At 43.0% G+C, this 17,817-nt stretch overlaps 2 protein-coding genes across 3 annotated transcripts in view; both read left to right on the top strand.

Annotated features, from left to right (window-relative positions):
* The window catches only part of LOC100118638 (alpha-2B adrenergic receptor), a 137,030-nt gene that overhangs the window by 27,060 nt on the left and 92,153 nt on the right, over window positions 1–17,817 (top strand). The gene's annotated exons all lie outside the window — the stretch shown is intronic.
* Window positions 762–3,255, top strand: LOC100113862. Of its 2 annotated transcripts, none has more exons than XM_001603612.3 (9): window positions 762–1,256; window positions 1,337–1,407; window positions 1,476–1,573; window positions 1,646–1,816; window positions 1,878–2,050; window positions 2,133–2,274; window positions 2,351–2,624; window positions 2,697–2,863; window positions 2,935–3,255. In XM_001603612.3, the coding sequence occupies exons 1-9, from the start codon at window positions 1,241–1,243 to the stop codon at window positions 3,092–3,094; spliced, it is 1,272 nt and encodes a 423-aa protein (XP_001603662.2). In that variant the 5' UTR covers window positions 762–1,240; the 3' UTR covers window positions 3,095–3,255. The 2 variants fall into 2 exon arrangements, with proteins under 2 accessions (XP_001603662.2, XP_031786213.1); XM_031930353.2 differs by having other exon boundaries at window positions 777–1,256; window positions 1,456–1,573.

Raw genomic sequence — 17,817 nt, 5'->3', positions numbered from 1 at the left:
ATCGATTTTTTCGAGAGGCAGAGGACCGTGCGTTTTTTTGGATTTCACCGCTGGAGGGGTATAATCGATCGGCTGAGGGGATGAGAGGAGAGAGTTTCGGGTCGCTGTGATTGTTGCAATGTTTGCTGGAAAGGGGAGGAAAGTTTTTGAGATATACTAGATGTAAATAACGGCCGGAGAATAGGAGTGAGAGAGAGAAAGTCGCCTGGTCGGTAATATAGATCACTTCTGCGTTCTTGAGCTTTTGTATTCACGCCTCTGTGCTCGGCGTAACCAAGTGTGTCATAACTTCAGAAATGCACTTAGAATTCAAGGACTGTACCTTCCGATTTCTTCTGCGAAAAGTCTCTTAAGCGCAAAGTTCCTTTCGAATTTACGCCAAGTTTCGGATTTTCGGCGATTGTAATTGCCTATTTTTCAAACTCTTGCGCTTATATCGAAAAAGTACAAAATCTTTCTAATTTTAAACATGAAACAGTCGAGAATCGCGCGTTATCGATATTCGAAATCTAAATTGGGCGCAGAGATAAAAAGTTTTCATCGAGAGCAGTTTTTGAAAAATCCCATAGCACGAGCGATTCTATACGATAACGAACCATTCGGTTACCTTTCACCTGCGCACGCACTAGTTTGAATATATAACGCTGGAATTCATGATTGGAACTAACAGCTTGCCGCACGCTATAGGAGGCATTGTAAAAACTGGTTAGCCTCGAGACTCTCTCTTATTTAACTGAGATACCGCGGTGAAACTTCGCTGCCGTACCGATTACAGATAAACTTATCTAGACATTGCTGCGATAAGATTTTCCACGGCACACGAAAGCCGATAGTCGCAGTTTGATTCCGACTAAGGTTCGCGTTTATATAGTGTATTCGTAGAGTTTCAATGGGAATAATATTACGAACAACGTTTCAATCTGCGATATCGTGAGATGATAGAGTAGCATAATCGTCGTTGCATCGAATTGGCGTTTGTTGTGCAGACGGTGTGATTGTTGTTAAAGTGCTATGCATGCCAGAATTTCGACGAGAGCGAAGTGCCAAAGTTTTTATATACTAAAGTGCCAGCAGATAAAATGACGATGATAGAAGACGTCACTTATAACGGTATAACGCACAGTATTATTGAACAAACACGTCGTCATTAAAAATTCCACTCCACGATAAACACGGCTACGTTGACATAACCTCTAAATATACTCGACGAGTTTGTAATTTTTATAATTACTACAGCATCATGGAGCACATTGAAAGTAAATTATTGACATAATGTTCTTTGAAATATAATGCAGTGATGTTTTCTATTCTGATTTTTGTACTCATCTTGACGCAGAGATTAGTGCCGGACCTTTGGGACAGTTGGTAGAAGGAGCGAACAATATATGTCTTGAACCAATACGATGTGTAAGTTGCTTTATTTATACAGTTTCAAAGAAGCATATACTTGAATAGTCGTTCGTGATTTTTTTTAGCATTGGGATGGAACGCTTTTCAACGGTCATCGTGAAAATTTGAACTTGAACAGCCATGACATAGACGATTTACGATTTAAATTAGGCTTCGATCATGTGTAGGTAGCAAGACATATTTTGAATTTTCAGAATAATAGTTTGAATTTCTTTGCTATTTTTCATTTCTGCAGAGAATTAGTTCAGTCCACAATGGTAGAAAAACAAAGCATCCAATTAGTTTCTTGTACTGGAAATCTCAAGACATTGTCCGTGACCTTTGTATTTAAGCTTTCCGACACGATGATCAATGGTAAAATACGCATTTGTAGCGTTTTAGACCAGTCGCTCGATTCCACTTACAAGTGAGTAATTTTTAAAAATATAAGATTTTCAAAAAATAAAAATTTCCATTACTTTCCACAGACTTCACCTGACGAACGTTAAAATAAAGTCTGTCGTTGGACTGTACATCGAGGAAGATAGCTATCGCATCGGTCACATAATTCACGAATTTCTAGATGCTAGAATATCACTTTTATACAAAAGTGGCAGTAGAATGATTCCTGTCTATGATAAAGTGCAAGATAAATCTATAAGTACAGATTAAACAAGATTCCAGAGTAATTAAATCGCAATCGTAAAAATGATTAAAAGTGAAAATTTCTGTATTTATTTTAGAACATTCGCTGGTGCAATACATTATAAATAACACGACGAAAAATTCGACAACTTTGATAGAGAGTAAATTAAAATCAGCCTTTGATCTAATGTCCGTGAGCATATCCCTGAGAAACGATTTTTCTCAGAGAGATATATTCCGGTAGGCATCAAATATTAATCAACTCTTTCGGAATAAAACATACCTCGATCACTCTTACATGTGGATTTTATTGCAGGATACACACGAAAAATATGAAAGTGGCATTCAATAATCTAGTGGACGAAATAATCGATGCGACGAATTTATTACTTATACAAACCGTACCTAAAGTATCGTTACCCAATATATCTGTGATATTGAATTTCAAAAAAGTCGAAAAGAAGTGCTTTCAAGCTTTTCGCAATTCGCTAAAGGGTTTTAACTTTTTGCTGAGGAGGAAGAGTTGTATAGTTTCTATGGAAAAAGACCTCATTGTGCTCTACGTTCCGGTTGATTTTGCCGATCTAAACGTAAATTTTTGTTTTATTTTATTTTTCTCCTTTAAATAACCACAATAAATAAACATATGAAAACTTTTGCAGATTCGATTTAGACAATTCATAATAAAACACGGAGAAGTAGAAAGTAAATCTAGCGATATCGAAGAACACTACAAAACGGAGGGTTCTTACTTAACGATATCGATTAAAAAATTAGAAGAGAATAAATTCGATCTGAATTTACTAGAATTCAAAATTGACAAATTCATGTGAGACCGACTTTTATTTTATCCACACAATATTTATCTGCTGTCAGAATCTAAAATTATTTTTATTTTAGCTTTTTGGACACTGACAATCAAACAGTTATCGATCCATCTGTCAGATTATGGATAAACAGTACTCTAGAATTCAAAGTAGTACCTCTAATCGAAGAGATGTTTGAGAAATATATAAGATTAATAATTACAACTGATAAATTCACTAAAATGAATATATAAAGAAATGAAAAAGTCTGGTGTAAACATGTCTTGTAAACTGTAAAGCTCCGTCAATGTTTTAGACTAAACAAGCTTTTGTATAATATTGTACAAATTGTAATTTTATGAACAATAGAATCAATAAATAAATTGTACAGCTCTTTAGATATAAAGCGAGAAAATCTCTCCAATCTTTTTTTAAAAAAATAACGATATCCGTCCCTAAAAATAGAGAGACTTGATGCTTTTATCCCGAAAAAATGCCCATACACGGCATAAGTACAAAAATAACTCTCTTTCATAAATCCAAACCCAACCACATTGATCGCCTTCCCAAAAGCCATTTACCGAAACCTCGTCGACGACGTGCAAAAAACAGGACAACAGACTGTTCCAAGGTTCGACTGACGCGCCGGTGCGTCTACCTCTCTCCTCGCTCGCCGCGTGGGCCGTTTGAATGAGCCGAAGGCGACGACCGATGAGCGATAAGCTCCTCGGATTAGACGCACGCGTGGGCGTAGCGCGGGAAATTGAGGTGAGAACAAAATGCAAAAAAAAGAAGAAAATGGCATCGCCCAATCGAATTAAAAAACAATTCCAAAAATCCACTCAACCGCGCGCGTAAACTTTTCCCAACGCGGAACGAAGGTATAAACCTCACCGGCGACACGGCCCCTGCGCAGTATAACGTAGAGGAACCGTCTAGCTCGGTGGATGTGTATCCATTTGGCGGCGCCAGCATCTGCGGCCCTTTTTCACCAAATGAGTCTAGCCCGCATAGCTGCCGCTACGCTATTCTGGTTGCAGGTCGAAAATTCATTTTTTTTGCGTCTTTCCTTCACTCCATCCCAGCTGACAAATGGCAGCACTCGACGAACTCCACCATCCCTTTTAATTTTCGAGAGGATTAAAGTCTCTCTCTCTCTCTCTCCTCCGCGCTGCAGTCTTTGACGCGACCGGTTTTCTTTTGCGAGTGGGCTATGGTAATTTCGCGGATTAGTATGCCGCCGGACGTTTTAAGCGATCCCCGCGCACTTTCGAGCGCGAGAGAAGTTTTACGCTCGGTCGAATTTGAAATTTCCCTCGAGCCAACATTTTTACGGCGAAGTGGAAAAGAAGCGCGCGCGCGCGCCCGGTATAATAATAATACTTTCGCCGTTTTCGAACTATATCGCTCTTCGAAAAAATTCAGCTTGCACACACGCGCGCTTCCTCCGGATCGCGGCCCTCTCGGAAAAATTTAATAAAAAGCCGAGAAGAGGAAGAAATTCCAGGGAGAGTGAGAGAGAGAGGACGGCCCAAAAAAAGAACTCTCTGTGTCGGACGCAAAAACTCGCGGTAGTCGGTCAGGTTTCGCATGCAAAATTGAACGCGCCGCGGCTTTAAGCTCCTGTCCGATAAGCGCGAATGTGGGTAGCAGCTGTTGCGCCGTGTCCGAAAAGTACGAAATATCGCTCGGCTGCCATATATTCCGAGAGCTCTGCTATACACTCGCGAAAGTCGCGGATCCAAAGAGGCTTTGGCCCTTTCTTGCCCGAGCTTGCGAGCCGAATGGCTCTACGTATGTTATACACGCTTGCAGCTGCAGTCGTACACGTTATTTAAATTTCAAAATATATACGCGTCGAGCCCCTGAAATCCATCTAATCGATATTTTATTTCTGTGTTGCAGGTAAGCCGTGTACTGAGAGCGACGGACATCGAGCCGTGAGTATGTATATCAATAAAAAGCACAGGGTAGAACATTATTTTGAAAAAACAACGAGTCTTCATATTCTTCGAGAAAATCAAGCGTCATCCGGCAAGCCGTTGACGTCGTAACTATAAATATGAGGCAATAAGAGCCAGACGTGGAAAGAAGCAGGTAAACTCAGGGGCTTTCCTCCTCTGCTCTTTCCCTGCCCCCGCGGGGCTGAATTCCGAACACGTATTTTCGCACACGGGTCGAGCGCCTCTGTGTACACGTACACTCGATCCTTGGCTGCTTCCAGCTCTCTCCATCCGACGTTGCATAAAGTGTGTGTGTGGTACTGGCTCCTCTTTACTTTTCTCTCTTTGCTTGGGCCGCTCGGACTTAAATACACACACACACACCGGCTACAGAGGAATACAAGGCCGGACACACATGCTGCGCTGGCTGTTTACACACATTTTGCCAATTTAATTGCGCTTTGAATATGCGGATGCCGTAGTCGTATATTTTCCAGCGAATCTGCGAAAATTTCGCGCGCTTTCGTGAGAGCCGCACTGTGTACACTGTGTTTTTAATATAAAGGGGAGTTGCTTGGAAGAGGAAGGGACGCGAGACGAGGGGCTGCAGTGTACACTCGCGTATATCCGAGACAGGGCTCGAGTCGAGAAGTGACAAGCGAGGAATTTTGTTTCTCTCTCTTTTCTTCGATTCCTCTTGGCTTTCTTCGCCAAGAGGAGAGACAGACTCGAGGGAGCGACAGAGGATAGTATGTGTGTGTGTGTGCTTTGAAAACGAATTTTCGTTCGAGAACGAAATATGTATTATTTTTCCCTCTTCAAGAGGCGATGATGGACGGAGCAGGGCCAAATTGGCCCGTTCTTTTTCTCCCTGATAAACTTCTCATTCTTCTTTCTTACCGAGAATTTTACTCGCTCGAACGATAATTGGAAAAGCGCAATGCAGCACGAGCGCCGGGTTTCAAAAACGATTTAAAGATCCCAATCTCGATAAGCCAGCGCGGGAGAGTCAATACACACGCGGCGCTATACACCTTCATCCCCGAAGTTACTGCAACTGCAAAAGACTCGAAGTTAAACAATGACGACGTTCGATGACTAGCTCTCCCCCCTTCCGATTTAATAAAGCGATTTTGCCGGGAATTCAGGCAACTTCCGGCACTGGAAAACTGCAAATTGAAATGCGCCGCTGGCGTAGTCGATTCCCCAAGGCGGCCACGATCCTCTCGTATATTTGTGATTTGCTGCCAATTTTGTCTTCTCTCGCTCTATCTCGGCCGTATTGTCTGCCGCTATTCGCTCTTCCAATTCCGAAGCTCTTTCCTTCTCCCTTTCGCGCTCTTACGCTCTCGCGCTGCTTTTTTCGATATCAGCTGCAGTTGCGGGAGCTTTATTTAGCGGCGCAAGCTCTGCTTTTTTCGCGACGATCGCTCCCGCGCGATGGAAAATTGAATCCCGACTCGTATTTCGGCCGCGGCTTCGATTGACTTCTTCGCGGAAATTCTCACGGGTGACGATTATGCTCGAACATATTATCGTGGTAAGCAGTGACGCGCGAAATTTTTTCCTATCGAAAAATGGGCATCAGGAATCAAGCTTCCACCGCAAGAGCGTAACGAACGCGGCGGCGATGTAGCAAACACGAACGGAAGTAACTCGCTTTCTCTTTCCGCGTGACGCTCAGTTGTCCAATCTACGCTCGCCGCTCGCGATGCGATTATCGGATTTCGCTTAGCCAACCGTTGGCTGGCCCCGGCACTGCACATATTTTTCCTCCTCCGTACCGTTTCAATTTTCTCTCGTCACATCCAGCCAAGTAGCTCCTTTTTCTCGCGCGGCCTTATCTCGCGTCTTCGGAGTTTCTGCTTTTTTGGCTGCGCGGATAACCGAGCTTTTTTCCTTGCAAATTGGCACGATCAACGCGAGGGTATACACAAGCCGCGAACGCAATCACGATCTTCTCTGCCCCGGAGGCTACACCGAATTAGTTTATCCCTCGGACAAGCATAGGGGAAAAAAGCTCCGTCTTTCTCGGCGCGTCTCGCAGGATATTTGTCTCGTCGCGGCAGGCGGTGATCGAATTGTAAAATCGCATCGAGTCACGTCGTCGTGGTTATCCGTGCTCGAGTCGACAAACGATCTCGACGTGCCGAGAGATGCTGCGAGACGGCATCTGTATTCCGCCGGTATAATCGAGCCCGAGAGCGACGGGCTGGGATGCGTCGCCGCCGGGCGAGGGATTGAAAAATAGAGAGTATAAGGAGGAGGAGGAGGAGGAAAGTAATTTTTCCCTTTTGAGCCGCGTAAATTTATCGCGCCGTGCTGGGTCAACTTCGCCGAAGTGCCGGCATTTAATGATCGAGCTGTTTTATTTTTCGAATTTCAGCTTCCGAGAAACTCAGCCATACGCGGATTAACGAATCATCAGCCTCAAATTAGGTTTGCGAAGCGACTGTACGTATACGCGCAGTAGGTGAATTTCCTCGTATAGAGGGGCAAACACAACACACAGTATAGCGGGAAGGAGAACTCGCGCAAGGGTGAATTTCAACGCCTCTGGTATACGTTTTAATGCGGCTCCGTGCCTTGTAGCGGCACCCGACAATGAAATCGGCGCCGCAGAGGAAACAAATCAAGCCTCATTTTCCGGAGCATTTATTAATGGGCCTGCCAGATTCGATTGTAGCCGCCGAGAGTACAGCGACTTTGCGCAACTCCGCGAGAACGTGTATATTGTTTAATCTAATTAAGAGAGCGCAGCGTTGAGTGCCGCTGTTTTGCCTTTCGGGGGGGGGGGGGTTAAGTATGTTCTGGCGAGGCTTAAGCAAACACCACGATAACCGAGGGAATTTCAGCCCGCCGCTTCCGGATCGAATTTTCTCGGGGAATAATCAAAACAGTCACGGTAGACTTGCACGTTCGCACAACTTTGGCTTCCATTCAGACGTCACCCAAGTTTGCATCACGGGATTCGACGCCTGTTGATTCTCCGCCTCGATCAACAATAACAAAAACACGTATAGCCGCAGCACAACAATCTGCGTAGACCCTCCATCAGCAGCCCCGACTCTAATGAGTTTACGGACTTCTCTCGCGCGCCAGTTCCATTCGATAAGCCTTTTACGTTGGGAATATCAGTCACGCGGAAGTTGCGCCGAACCCAAGTAGTAACGGCGCGTAACGATAAGACGGGACGGGATGACTACGTACTGCGCCTGCGTAAGTCGACGAGAGAGGGCTGCCAGAAAGTCGGGAGGATTTACGTGCCTGCGCTTGACGTAGTATTTTCCGAATGGAAGAGCTGCGTAGGGGATTCTCGAAACGCTAACTTCTTTGGCCTTGAAAAACGAGCACTTAGTTCGTATTTTATTTACGATTTGGAACTTGCTACTTTGAGGTCAGTTTTGAGTTCGGCAACTTGTACTTTAACCTTATACACAGTAAGCGTCGCGTTCGTCAGAGCAGAAGCCTTTGAAAAGGACAATTAGCTGCGATGACTATTACCGGCGCACTCGTAGTTGCATCGTCGAATACCAAGCGAACGAGAGCCGCGCATTAAAAAGCCTCGCGTATGCGACGAGAAAGAAAGTCTCGGGAAAACAGCAGCGATTAGCGCCTGCTTGGGACAGAATTAATGAAAGCTAATTGGCGGAGAGGTTAATGAAACTCCTTTGGTTAACGAAAAGCGATAAAATCGGCTGCGGCTGCGTTTGTTGGCCGGAAATTGCCGACTGTTTTTCTTTTACGAGGGACGATAGCGGGAGTGCTTTTTGAGGTTTCGCGGATACTCAGAATAAAATCTCACTATTGTTATCCTAATTTTTTTTTAAATAAAACGATGCACAACTTCGCCTCGGCCAAAAACTCTTGGCATTAAACTGAGGAAAGTAAGCTCGGAAGAAAAGTCGCTCGAAATGAAAAAGCTGCCTCTCGGCGTGCCAAACTGTAAACCGTCGGCGCGCGCTGCAGAGAGAGAGGCGTTTAATGCCCGCGAGAAAATAATTACGGAAGGGCAATCAATTTTACCCCTCCCACTCTCTCGCGGGCGCAGTGTACTTTTGGCGCGACTCGGTAATTTATACAGAGCCGCGCAAATGTGTGTACTCGCGGAGATGTGAAAATTAGAACGATTGCGCGGGGCGATGAGGGAGTTGTAATCGCGATATGATGCCGGGAAAAAGGTTGAATCGCTTATGAGGGTTTAACGAACGCGCTTGTGCTACTGATTTATTTCGCGGAGCTTTCTTCATACTGCGTTCGCTGTCAGCGCACTTGATTAACGGTAATATTTTTGTTCGATACTTTTTATTAGCTCGGGCGAGTCGTTTATATTTCGGCAAAAGCTGAATCTTGAAGTTTTTGAATATTAATCAGCGTGCTTTATTAGGCGGATACAGATATCCGTCGACGAGTCGACGTGTGCGATTAAAAAAGCAGCAGAAATACTCTTAATTCACGTACGGCTATCGCATAAGTGAAAGATAGACCAGTACTATTGACTATCCATTTGTTAAAAATTTACACCTGGGAATATGATACTCGTACGCTTTCAGGAGTCTGCGGAACATGCGATAAAATTTTAATCAATACCTTCGTCAGATTTGGAAAATCACGGGCTCGGGTTTTAAAAATTAAAAGCACAGAGGTTCGGTCAAGCGGAAAAAGGCGAGCATAGTGTATCACCTACATATCCCCTCAAGCGTTGGCCCTTGAATGCGTAACACTTGGGTTTAGTTCTCCTTTAAGAGTCGAAGCTGCCGAACAGAACTCGTTTTGAAATACGTGAAAGAAATGCTCAGTAAAAATGTTTCAAATTGCACTTGAAAAGTCCCGTTTAAAACAAAGACAACAATGTCAACCCATAACGACTGATCGAAGGAACTCCCTATCGCCTGTAGCCCCCCGCGAATCATTCAATAACCTCAAAGCACTCGATATTCCCTAACGCCTCCGAACATGTGCTGGAAATTCAGATCACCATAATCCATACAACACAGCCCACGAGAACCTTTAACTCCCCTCATCGATGCATCTGCGAAGCCGACCGGAAGCTCTCCCTCTTGGCCCCCGTAATTTTTTTCGTTTTCCCCACCCTCGTATCTCTCCGCTTCCGCGATTTATGCCGTCGTCTTCTCTCCCGCGTGTGTATATCGAGCAGCCGTTGCGTATACGCCCCATAAGCGACGAAGAGACTAAGGGACGACGACTCGGGATCTTTATCGATGCCCGATATAAACGCACAAGGGCGCGCGCTGTGCATTCCGGGGCACGTGTAACCGCGCCTCCCCTTTTCGGGCTGTAACGATGATTCTGGATTTGTTTGCTCGTCTGCTTATCCCAGTCTCTCGATTTTCAAGTGTCGGGCAAATACAGTCCCGATATTACGTATACACATAGTCTCTCCTTACTAGATCGCGCAAAAGTAAGCCGATCCTTACGGTACCCGGCTAATCGACTCGAAAATCGAGCGGCTTTACACGTCGACTATCTCTCGCGAAAAATGAACATCCCTTCGATAGGAAAAAAAACTCGCGCACAGTCAAGAGAGAGAGAGAGAGAGAGAGAGGGAATAAGCTCACGAGCGAAGTCACTCGAAGATAAGCTTTATCGCGTTTCACAGTTGAAAATTTTCGAAAGAGCTGCCGCAGGAATGCCTTACGCGCGCGCGAGGCTCTCCGGGTCAAAAATCCCGAGAGCTCGCGATCGATTTTTTCTCTCTCTCTCTAGCTCGCAAGCTCGACGAGCTATGAAATTCACGCGAAGAGAAAAATCGACTCGCAAACCGCGAGGGGCCTTTGTAACGAGCCGCGGAAGAAACGCAAGAGGGCGTGTAGGTGTACGCGCGTTCACGTGTGCGGTGACGGGTTATCGGAGAAATATCAAGTTATGCAGTCGGAGTCAACCGGGGATCAAGTTAACAACGTGTTATATGAAGCGACGGCTGCGCCACCGTACGAGGCTCTTGTTTGCCGCTGATGAGGACTGAATGATGGAGTGCTGCTGCTGCTTCGCGAGAGCTGAATTTTTTATGCCGACCAGCTGAGCTCGCGCGAGGAAATTGACCTCGTCGGGATTTTGATCAATGCTCGGATTATCTCTGATTCTTTAATGCGGCGTAACATCGACTTCAATTTTTTGCATCATCTTATGCTTTTTAAAAATACGGAGAGAAAAATGCACGTAGACTTGAATATTTTACACTCACATCGATTCTCCGCCGGCTTACTAACTCTCGTATCTTCGGAAAATATTTAGCTCGAATAAAAGTAAACACCGCGGGTTGGCCCCGGAAAGTTTGATCATAAGCCGAGAGCTAAGCCCCCTCCCATTTGTCAGTTTTCCCTCGACCTTCTCGAATAAAGTAAACTCCCAAGTCGCACAGAAGACAAGAGCCCAGCGGGAAAAAAATAATCGTCCATACAGCCGCTCTACTGATTGTCGCGCGCTTATCGAGGGAATATCGATGTGTAGCCGCTACATACATGCAGCCGAGAAACTATGTGCGCTACCTTATCAGGCAGTATCCAGGCTCGAGTCTGTCTCTCGAGAGCGAGAGGGATGCAACGGCTGAGAGGCGGAATTTCGGGGAAGAGCGGGAGGGTAGAGTAGTGGGGCAACAAGGGCCGGTAATGAAACTAATGTTGTGCCTGCGGACGGCCTTGCCTCTTGTTTGAATAAATATTGAGCCCGAACTGCGCTATGAGCTACTCGATTTCTGCCGCGCGAGGAGGTCGACGAATGTTTTTGCAGCGCGTGATCTCATTAGGAGAACCCGAGCTTTTTGCGAGGTGGATGTTTTCGTTTAATCAGTCACGAGTGTCGCAGGCAAATATTTCCACTGCACCTCGACGAACTCGTAATAATGAGCTAGTCTGGCTGTGCTCTGCCCACAGACTCGCGCGAAATCCAATATACAGAGCATATAACACAGGAAAAAAGCTCCGCCGAAAGTATTGACTTTCGCGGCTGAATGGTTCCGATAAGCGTAAACTTTCCCATTATGATATATCCGCGTATAATAGACACGACTGCACTCTCAAAATTGAAAACAGCCAGACAATACGTTCTCGAAAAAAAGCCCGGCCGAAACAAAAAGCTGCGCGCGCGGAACTTCGACAACTTCACTTTTGCTTTTCATCCTCCTCTCTCACGCGCGCGCAGCAGACGCACGCATGCACACGCGCGCGTGCGTCCTCTTCTTTTTGTCCCTCATCTCATTCCTCGGGCTGCGCAATACATCAGAGCCCCGTATGACAGACAGTATACCCTGCAGCTGCAACTATTGGCTGATACCGGCGGCAACGGCGATAGCGACACATCAATCTATGCCAGCTTCGCTTCGTCTCTCCCTCCGGCCACGTCCTCGGCTGATGTCTGAGCGCGTGTAGGAGAGAGTAGACCAGATATGTGTGAACGCGTACACACACACACACACACACAAGCGACGAGGCTGCTCTTCTTCCTTTTGCCTCGGCGCTGTAGTTCAAGCTCTTTTTTTCTATGTAGTTCCTATTAAGGCCGCGCGCGACTGGCGACGTTCGTCAAAGGGAGAATGATGGGGGCATTGTGCGCGAGCCGCGGAGATTAGTGCCGGGCTTTCGGTCGTTTTGTTGCGCGCGTGTCTATCTCCGGGATTTCGACCTCTATTCTCGTTTCTTCGACTCCTCGAGCCCTGAATCGCTGTCGATATACCTTTTGATGAATTTTAGTTAATTGCGGTGTATTCACAGCAAAAATAATGGAGTTATGTAACGGAAAAAGCGAAGGAAACCTTGTTCCCTCTTTCTCTTTCTTACCTCTAGAGCACGCGAGTGGCTGGTTTATTTCTAAAATTTCGCGCTGAAAGGTCATTAGTGGAGACGCGCGCGAAAAATTCGTTGAAAGCAGCTCGAGCGACGATAGACGCGATGCGAGCGAAACGCAGTTATACCCGAGAAGACAAAGTCGCCGTGGTATCACTTAAGAAAGAAAAGTATTACCAGGAGAATTATATATATATATATATATATATATATATATATATATATATATATATAGAGAGAGAGAGAGAGAGAGAGAGAGAGAGAGAGAGAGAAAGATGTCGGTCGAAGTTTGAGCGCGCGCTTTTCTTCGGCTGTTTTTTAACACGGCTAACTTTCCCTCGTATCGACTTTTTAATGAATATTCCGCGATAATTTACCGTGAAGCTATCGAATTTCGAAGCGAGTTGCAAGAAGCTTGAGAAGTTCCGGAAGAAGTTGCCAGCCTCGAAGCCGGCAATACCGTTATCGGTTTAATATACGTTTATCAACTTGAAAAGCGAACGATAATCGTACTCGCGCATTTCTCCATTCAATTTGCGGGATAAAAGTGTCCCGATGACCAGCAATAATTTTCATCGCATTTTTACTGCTCGCGAAGAGGAACAGGAGACGGAGACACCTATCCGCCGTCGCGCAGACAATTCGAACGAGCTTTACGATTCAATTTCGGGCCCGCGAAAACGATTTCGATCTCGTCGCGCGTCGAATATGAAAAAACGAACACGCGGCAGTGGACGTCGTAAAAGGGCCGCGTGAAAGGCTTCGAGCAAATTTAGTGCGGTAAAGTGAAGGCCGTGGCTCGTAAAAAAGGAATGATTTTTAACGGCCTCGCGCGTTCTCCACTGTTTTTTTTTTTTTTTTTTGCTGCTCGATGAGCCAAGATTTTGCGTCAAAGCGCACGGGTTGTCAATCAGTTTTACTGCGAGACTCGAAATTTTGTGCGAAATAAATTCTCGCGGAGCGAAAAATCGAAGACCATTATCGCGGGAGCACCTGTCACCTCCGAGTTTTCCTCTTTTCCCTCTCAGTCTCTTCAATAGGCCCGTTTCTATATATACTGCAGCAGCAAGTTCGCGAGCTGATAGAACTACTCCGACTTGGCGTCGACGCGATAACATTATGCATCGGAGGCGGCGCGCAAAGTTTGGCGAAGTGACGACTGACTTTCCCTCTGTTTTCATGTATATATTATTATACACAGAGACAGCCGTATATACTCTTTCGCTTCGCGCTCTTTGTCGGTCTATACGTGTAGGTACGCGACTGTGTCGATGCGAGCTGGAAAACGGGAGCGCGAAAAGCTTGTTTGCTCGCGAAAAGGAGAGATAAGTTTTTGAACTCTGTTAATGACATTGTCGCCGCGGAATGACGTTCGTTTAAGCGTGATTGAGGTTTTTCGAGAGCGATACGACGCTTCCTAGCGGACGTGAAAACTTTCGGATTTGTTTGCAGTTAGTGCGTCGCCAGTATCTCTCTGACTTGATAAATTCGTTACGCATAGAAATGAAAAATAAAGTCAGCGATTTTCAGCTCTGAAAGTTCGCGAAGCCTCTAAAACCAAAGTCGTAAAAAAACGCGGAAGGAGGAGGAACAAAAATAAAAATACAAAAACGCCGCGGGGAAGTAAGGTGAAATTCAAAAGTTTTTATGCCGATCCCTTAAATGCCATAAAAGTGGCACATAAATCGCCGGAGATAGAAGAATGAAAAAAAGCGTCCTTCACTACACCAGTCTTCCAGAGATGGAAACTTTCTTCCTGCATCGAATATAACGAGCTGCAATCGGCGAGAAAACGTATCACCTATTGGCGATTTTTCTCTTACGAGGATACTTCTACACTCAACTATCGTATAGATATATAACTAAAAATCAACCTGACTTCTTACATCCCGAATAAGCAGCGAAACGCATCACGGCAGATTATGAAAAATTGAACTATAAGTACCTCAAATTGCGGCAAAAGAAGTAGCAGCAGGAAGTATCGAAAAACAACGAAAGTACCAGGTCTTTCACTCACGTGGCTGCTCTAATTGGTTACAAATCGTTTTTGAAATAATATCCACTTTCGGCTCTATTAAAAACAGATAAGTCCCCATTAAACTTATCCGCGAAATGGTCGAAAAAAAGAAAGCAACGTTCTAGTAATGGGCGAATTATAATTGCGAATAAGAAAAAGGAGCAGCAGAGAGATTCATCCGATATAAACGAAGAATTCGTCGTTTTATCACGATGTTCTCGGCCTCGGTACGTTTGAACAACGCCTATTATATATTTAAAAAAAATCGCGAAATACTTGGATTCACTTATCGAGCGTTTTCGATACCTTAATGCGTTTTCTCTAGAATCTTACATCAATAGTGGACGATAAAACAAGCAAAAATATAGCTGAGGCTTTTTTTCGATTACATCGATTGATGACATAAAACGGCGAGATATTGAAAAGTTCGATAAGTCACAGAAACTGAAGTTCAATGATTCCATTTGGATTGATGTATGCAAATTTATAACTAATAGAGATAATCTGCACAAAAAAACTTTGGAAAAATATAAGAAGAAATCATGACATATACAGAAGACATTTTGATGCTGTTAAGGAGCATTACTTAAAATTGTTAAATGATAAACAAAATCATTTAAACAAAGGCAAAGTTGAACCAAATAATACAGATCAAAACCAGCCACAGAGTGTCATTGATTTATTTGACAAACAATTAGAGTATCCAGCTAACTACTCCAATCTATCTAACTCTATAGGTGGTATTCAAATAACGAAAAAAAGCTTCGAAACGTTGCTACCCACTAAACAAATAGATGCCAATATTAAATTAATTTTTTATGATTATGAGTTACATAGCAAAGAGGCAAGATTTCAATGTTTTGGCATTTGAAACATTTCTAGTTTCTAGCATTTTGAATAAACTATATGTCAGCCTTGGTTTTACCAGTGGATTTTGAGATCTAATATGTGGAAACGGCCAGTGTGGATTCTTCCGGTACATCAGGGAGAACCATATCGACACTGGTCGTTATTCATCATTTTCATAAAACGTAAAACCATAGTATATCTTGATTCACTTCATAAATCTCCATCCAAAAACTGGATTAGAAGTTTGTGTTCATTCATGGACACATATAAAAATGAAGATCCATTGGAATGGTCCGAATGGTCTCTTTAAACTCCACGCGATATTCCTATGCAACATGCTGAAGAATCTAGTAATAACTGCGGTGTGTATATTTGCTACGTCTAGTGTACAAGCAAGGCAAAGAGATTCTCGGAAAACGATATGAATTCTGCAAGAAAGGGGATTGCAAACATCTTGGCAAAAAATTATACCAACGAAGAGGAAGCAGAAAATAAAGTAAAACTTCGCCATGAGCTTTTTAAAGATCACGATCCAAAATTGAAAATTAAAAAATCTTATAAAATTTAAGTTCACGCAGATATACCACCATTGTCATTTGCATCTACGTTTGAATTTTTAACAACTGTCAAAATGGTGGTACATCTTCATCTACTTGAATTTAATAAGATTTTTTAATTAGTAGATTTTGGATCAATCTTTGAAAAGATTACGGCGCCGTTTTATATCATTTTCTGCTGCTCAACAATCCCCTTCTGAGAATCTTTTTGTGCACAAAAAATATGTTCATACTCAGTTTCAAGTTGCTTTAGGAATATCAGGTGGAGTGTAGAAAAACCATTCAAACCATTTCTATGGATTTTCATTTTAATAATAACATGAAGGAATAACTTTTAATCCGTTTTAGATGAAAGATTATGAAGTATATCAAGATATACAATTGCCACATATAGTTTTAAGGAAATGATGTTTCAGCACATATTAGATCACAAAATCCACCAGGCTGATTTATTCTTTATTTGATATCGTTGAAACCAAATATGTTTCAAATGCCGAAACATAAGTGCCTCAATTTTTAACTATAAAACTCATAATCAAAGAAAATGAAATTATAATATTGTCAACGAGTACATTGGGTAGCAAGGATTCTAAGCTTGTTTTTGTTATGCCAATAACACCAATAGAGTTATACATGTAAGGGTCGTTAGGCTGTTATTCTAATTAATTGTCAAATAATTCAATGGCATTCAATGGGTGAAATTCTATATCATTATAATTTAGTGATAATGGTTCAGCTTGCCGACGTTAAAATGATTTTGTGAATCCTTTAACAAAGTCATGTAATGTTCCTTAGCAATGTCAAAATGTCTTCAAAATATGTCAGATGATTTCTTCCTATATTATTTCAAAGTTTAATAGTGCATGTTATCTCTATTAGTTATAAATTTGCATACATCAATCCAAATCATTGGACTTCAGTTTCTGTGAGTTATCAAACATTTCTAAATCGCTGTTTTAAGTACACAATCATGTATAACAAAACTAACCTTATCTATATTTTCAGCATTAAAACCTTTTTTTCTCCTAGAGAGAGTCACACCTATTCGTGACTAAAGTAGTCCTTTTTTGCACCGTGTTTATCACACTTGCTACGCTCGTGCGCTAACCTCACGGTGCAAATAAGGACTACTTTAGTCACGAATAGACGAGACTTGCGGATTTTAGCAGTCTGTGCTATAAAATTTTATAAATACTCTTAACTTAAATGGTTCAGTTTTACACCGTGTAAAAAAGAACCATTTAAGGCACATGTATAGTAATGTACTATTATGCTGTTCTCAACTCTTATACACAATTTTTGTCTCTGACAAGCGAAGTCTAAGCGTTCTATTATATGTTTTTCATCGCAATTTAAATTAAAATAAAATGAAATAAAAAACTGCTGCCAATTACTTGGCACGTAGCTACCTCCAACAAAATTTATGAGCTCAGAGAGGAAAGCTAATCATCAGAGAAGAGAACAAAAATTTTTCAGAAATAGAAATGTAGCGAAAAATTGGCCATAAAATAATCAAAATAAAACAAAAATTTCCCAAATTCAGAATCAGCAGAATATATGCATGTCAAATTTTATTACGTCGGTTGCGTAGTTCCATAATCATAACCGTATACGTCCATACACACACACATACATCCGCACAGACATTTTCTAAAAACGCAAGATTCAAACCCTGAACACCTCCAAATTCGTTTCTACGAAGTTTAAGCAAAACTAAACATTTTACTAATACAAAACTTCGTCTAGAAGGAAGCAACGTTAAATATATCTTCAAAAATTAGCAGCAGCTTGTGCGTATTTTGGCATGAC

This window comes from Nasonia vitripennis, chromosome 4 (assembly GCF_009193385.2).
Source record: "Nasonia vitripennis strain AsymCx chromosome 4, Nvit_psr_1.1, whole genome shotgun sequence".
Taxonomy (NCBI): Eukaryota; Metazoa; Arthropoda; class Insecta; order Hymenoptera; family Pteromalidae; genus Nasonia; species Nasonia vitripennis.
Note: the sequence above shows the minus strand (reverse complement) of the source record. Positions and strands in the feature narration are given on the sequence as shown.

What these genes read in the sequence shown, in the direction of transcription:
- LOC100113862 (XM_001603612.3), top strand. An exon ending in TCTCAGAGAGATATATTCCG is followed by an intron (nt 2,275 to 2,350) that starts GTAGGCATCAAA and finishes ATTTTATTGCAG; the next exon opens with GATACACACGAAAAATATGA. An exon ending in TTGATTTTGCCGATCTAAAC is followed by an intron (nt 2,625 to 2,696) that starts GTAAATTTTTGT and finishes AAACTTTTGCAG; the next exon opens with ATTCGATTTAGACAATTCAT.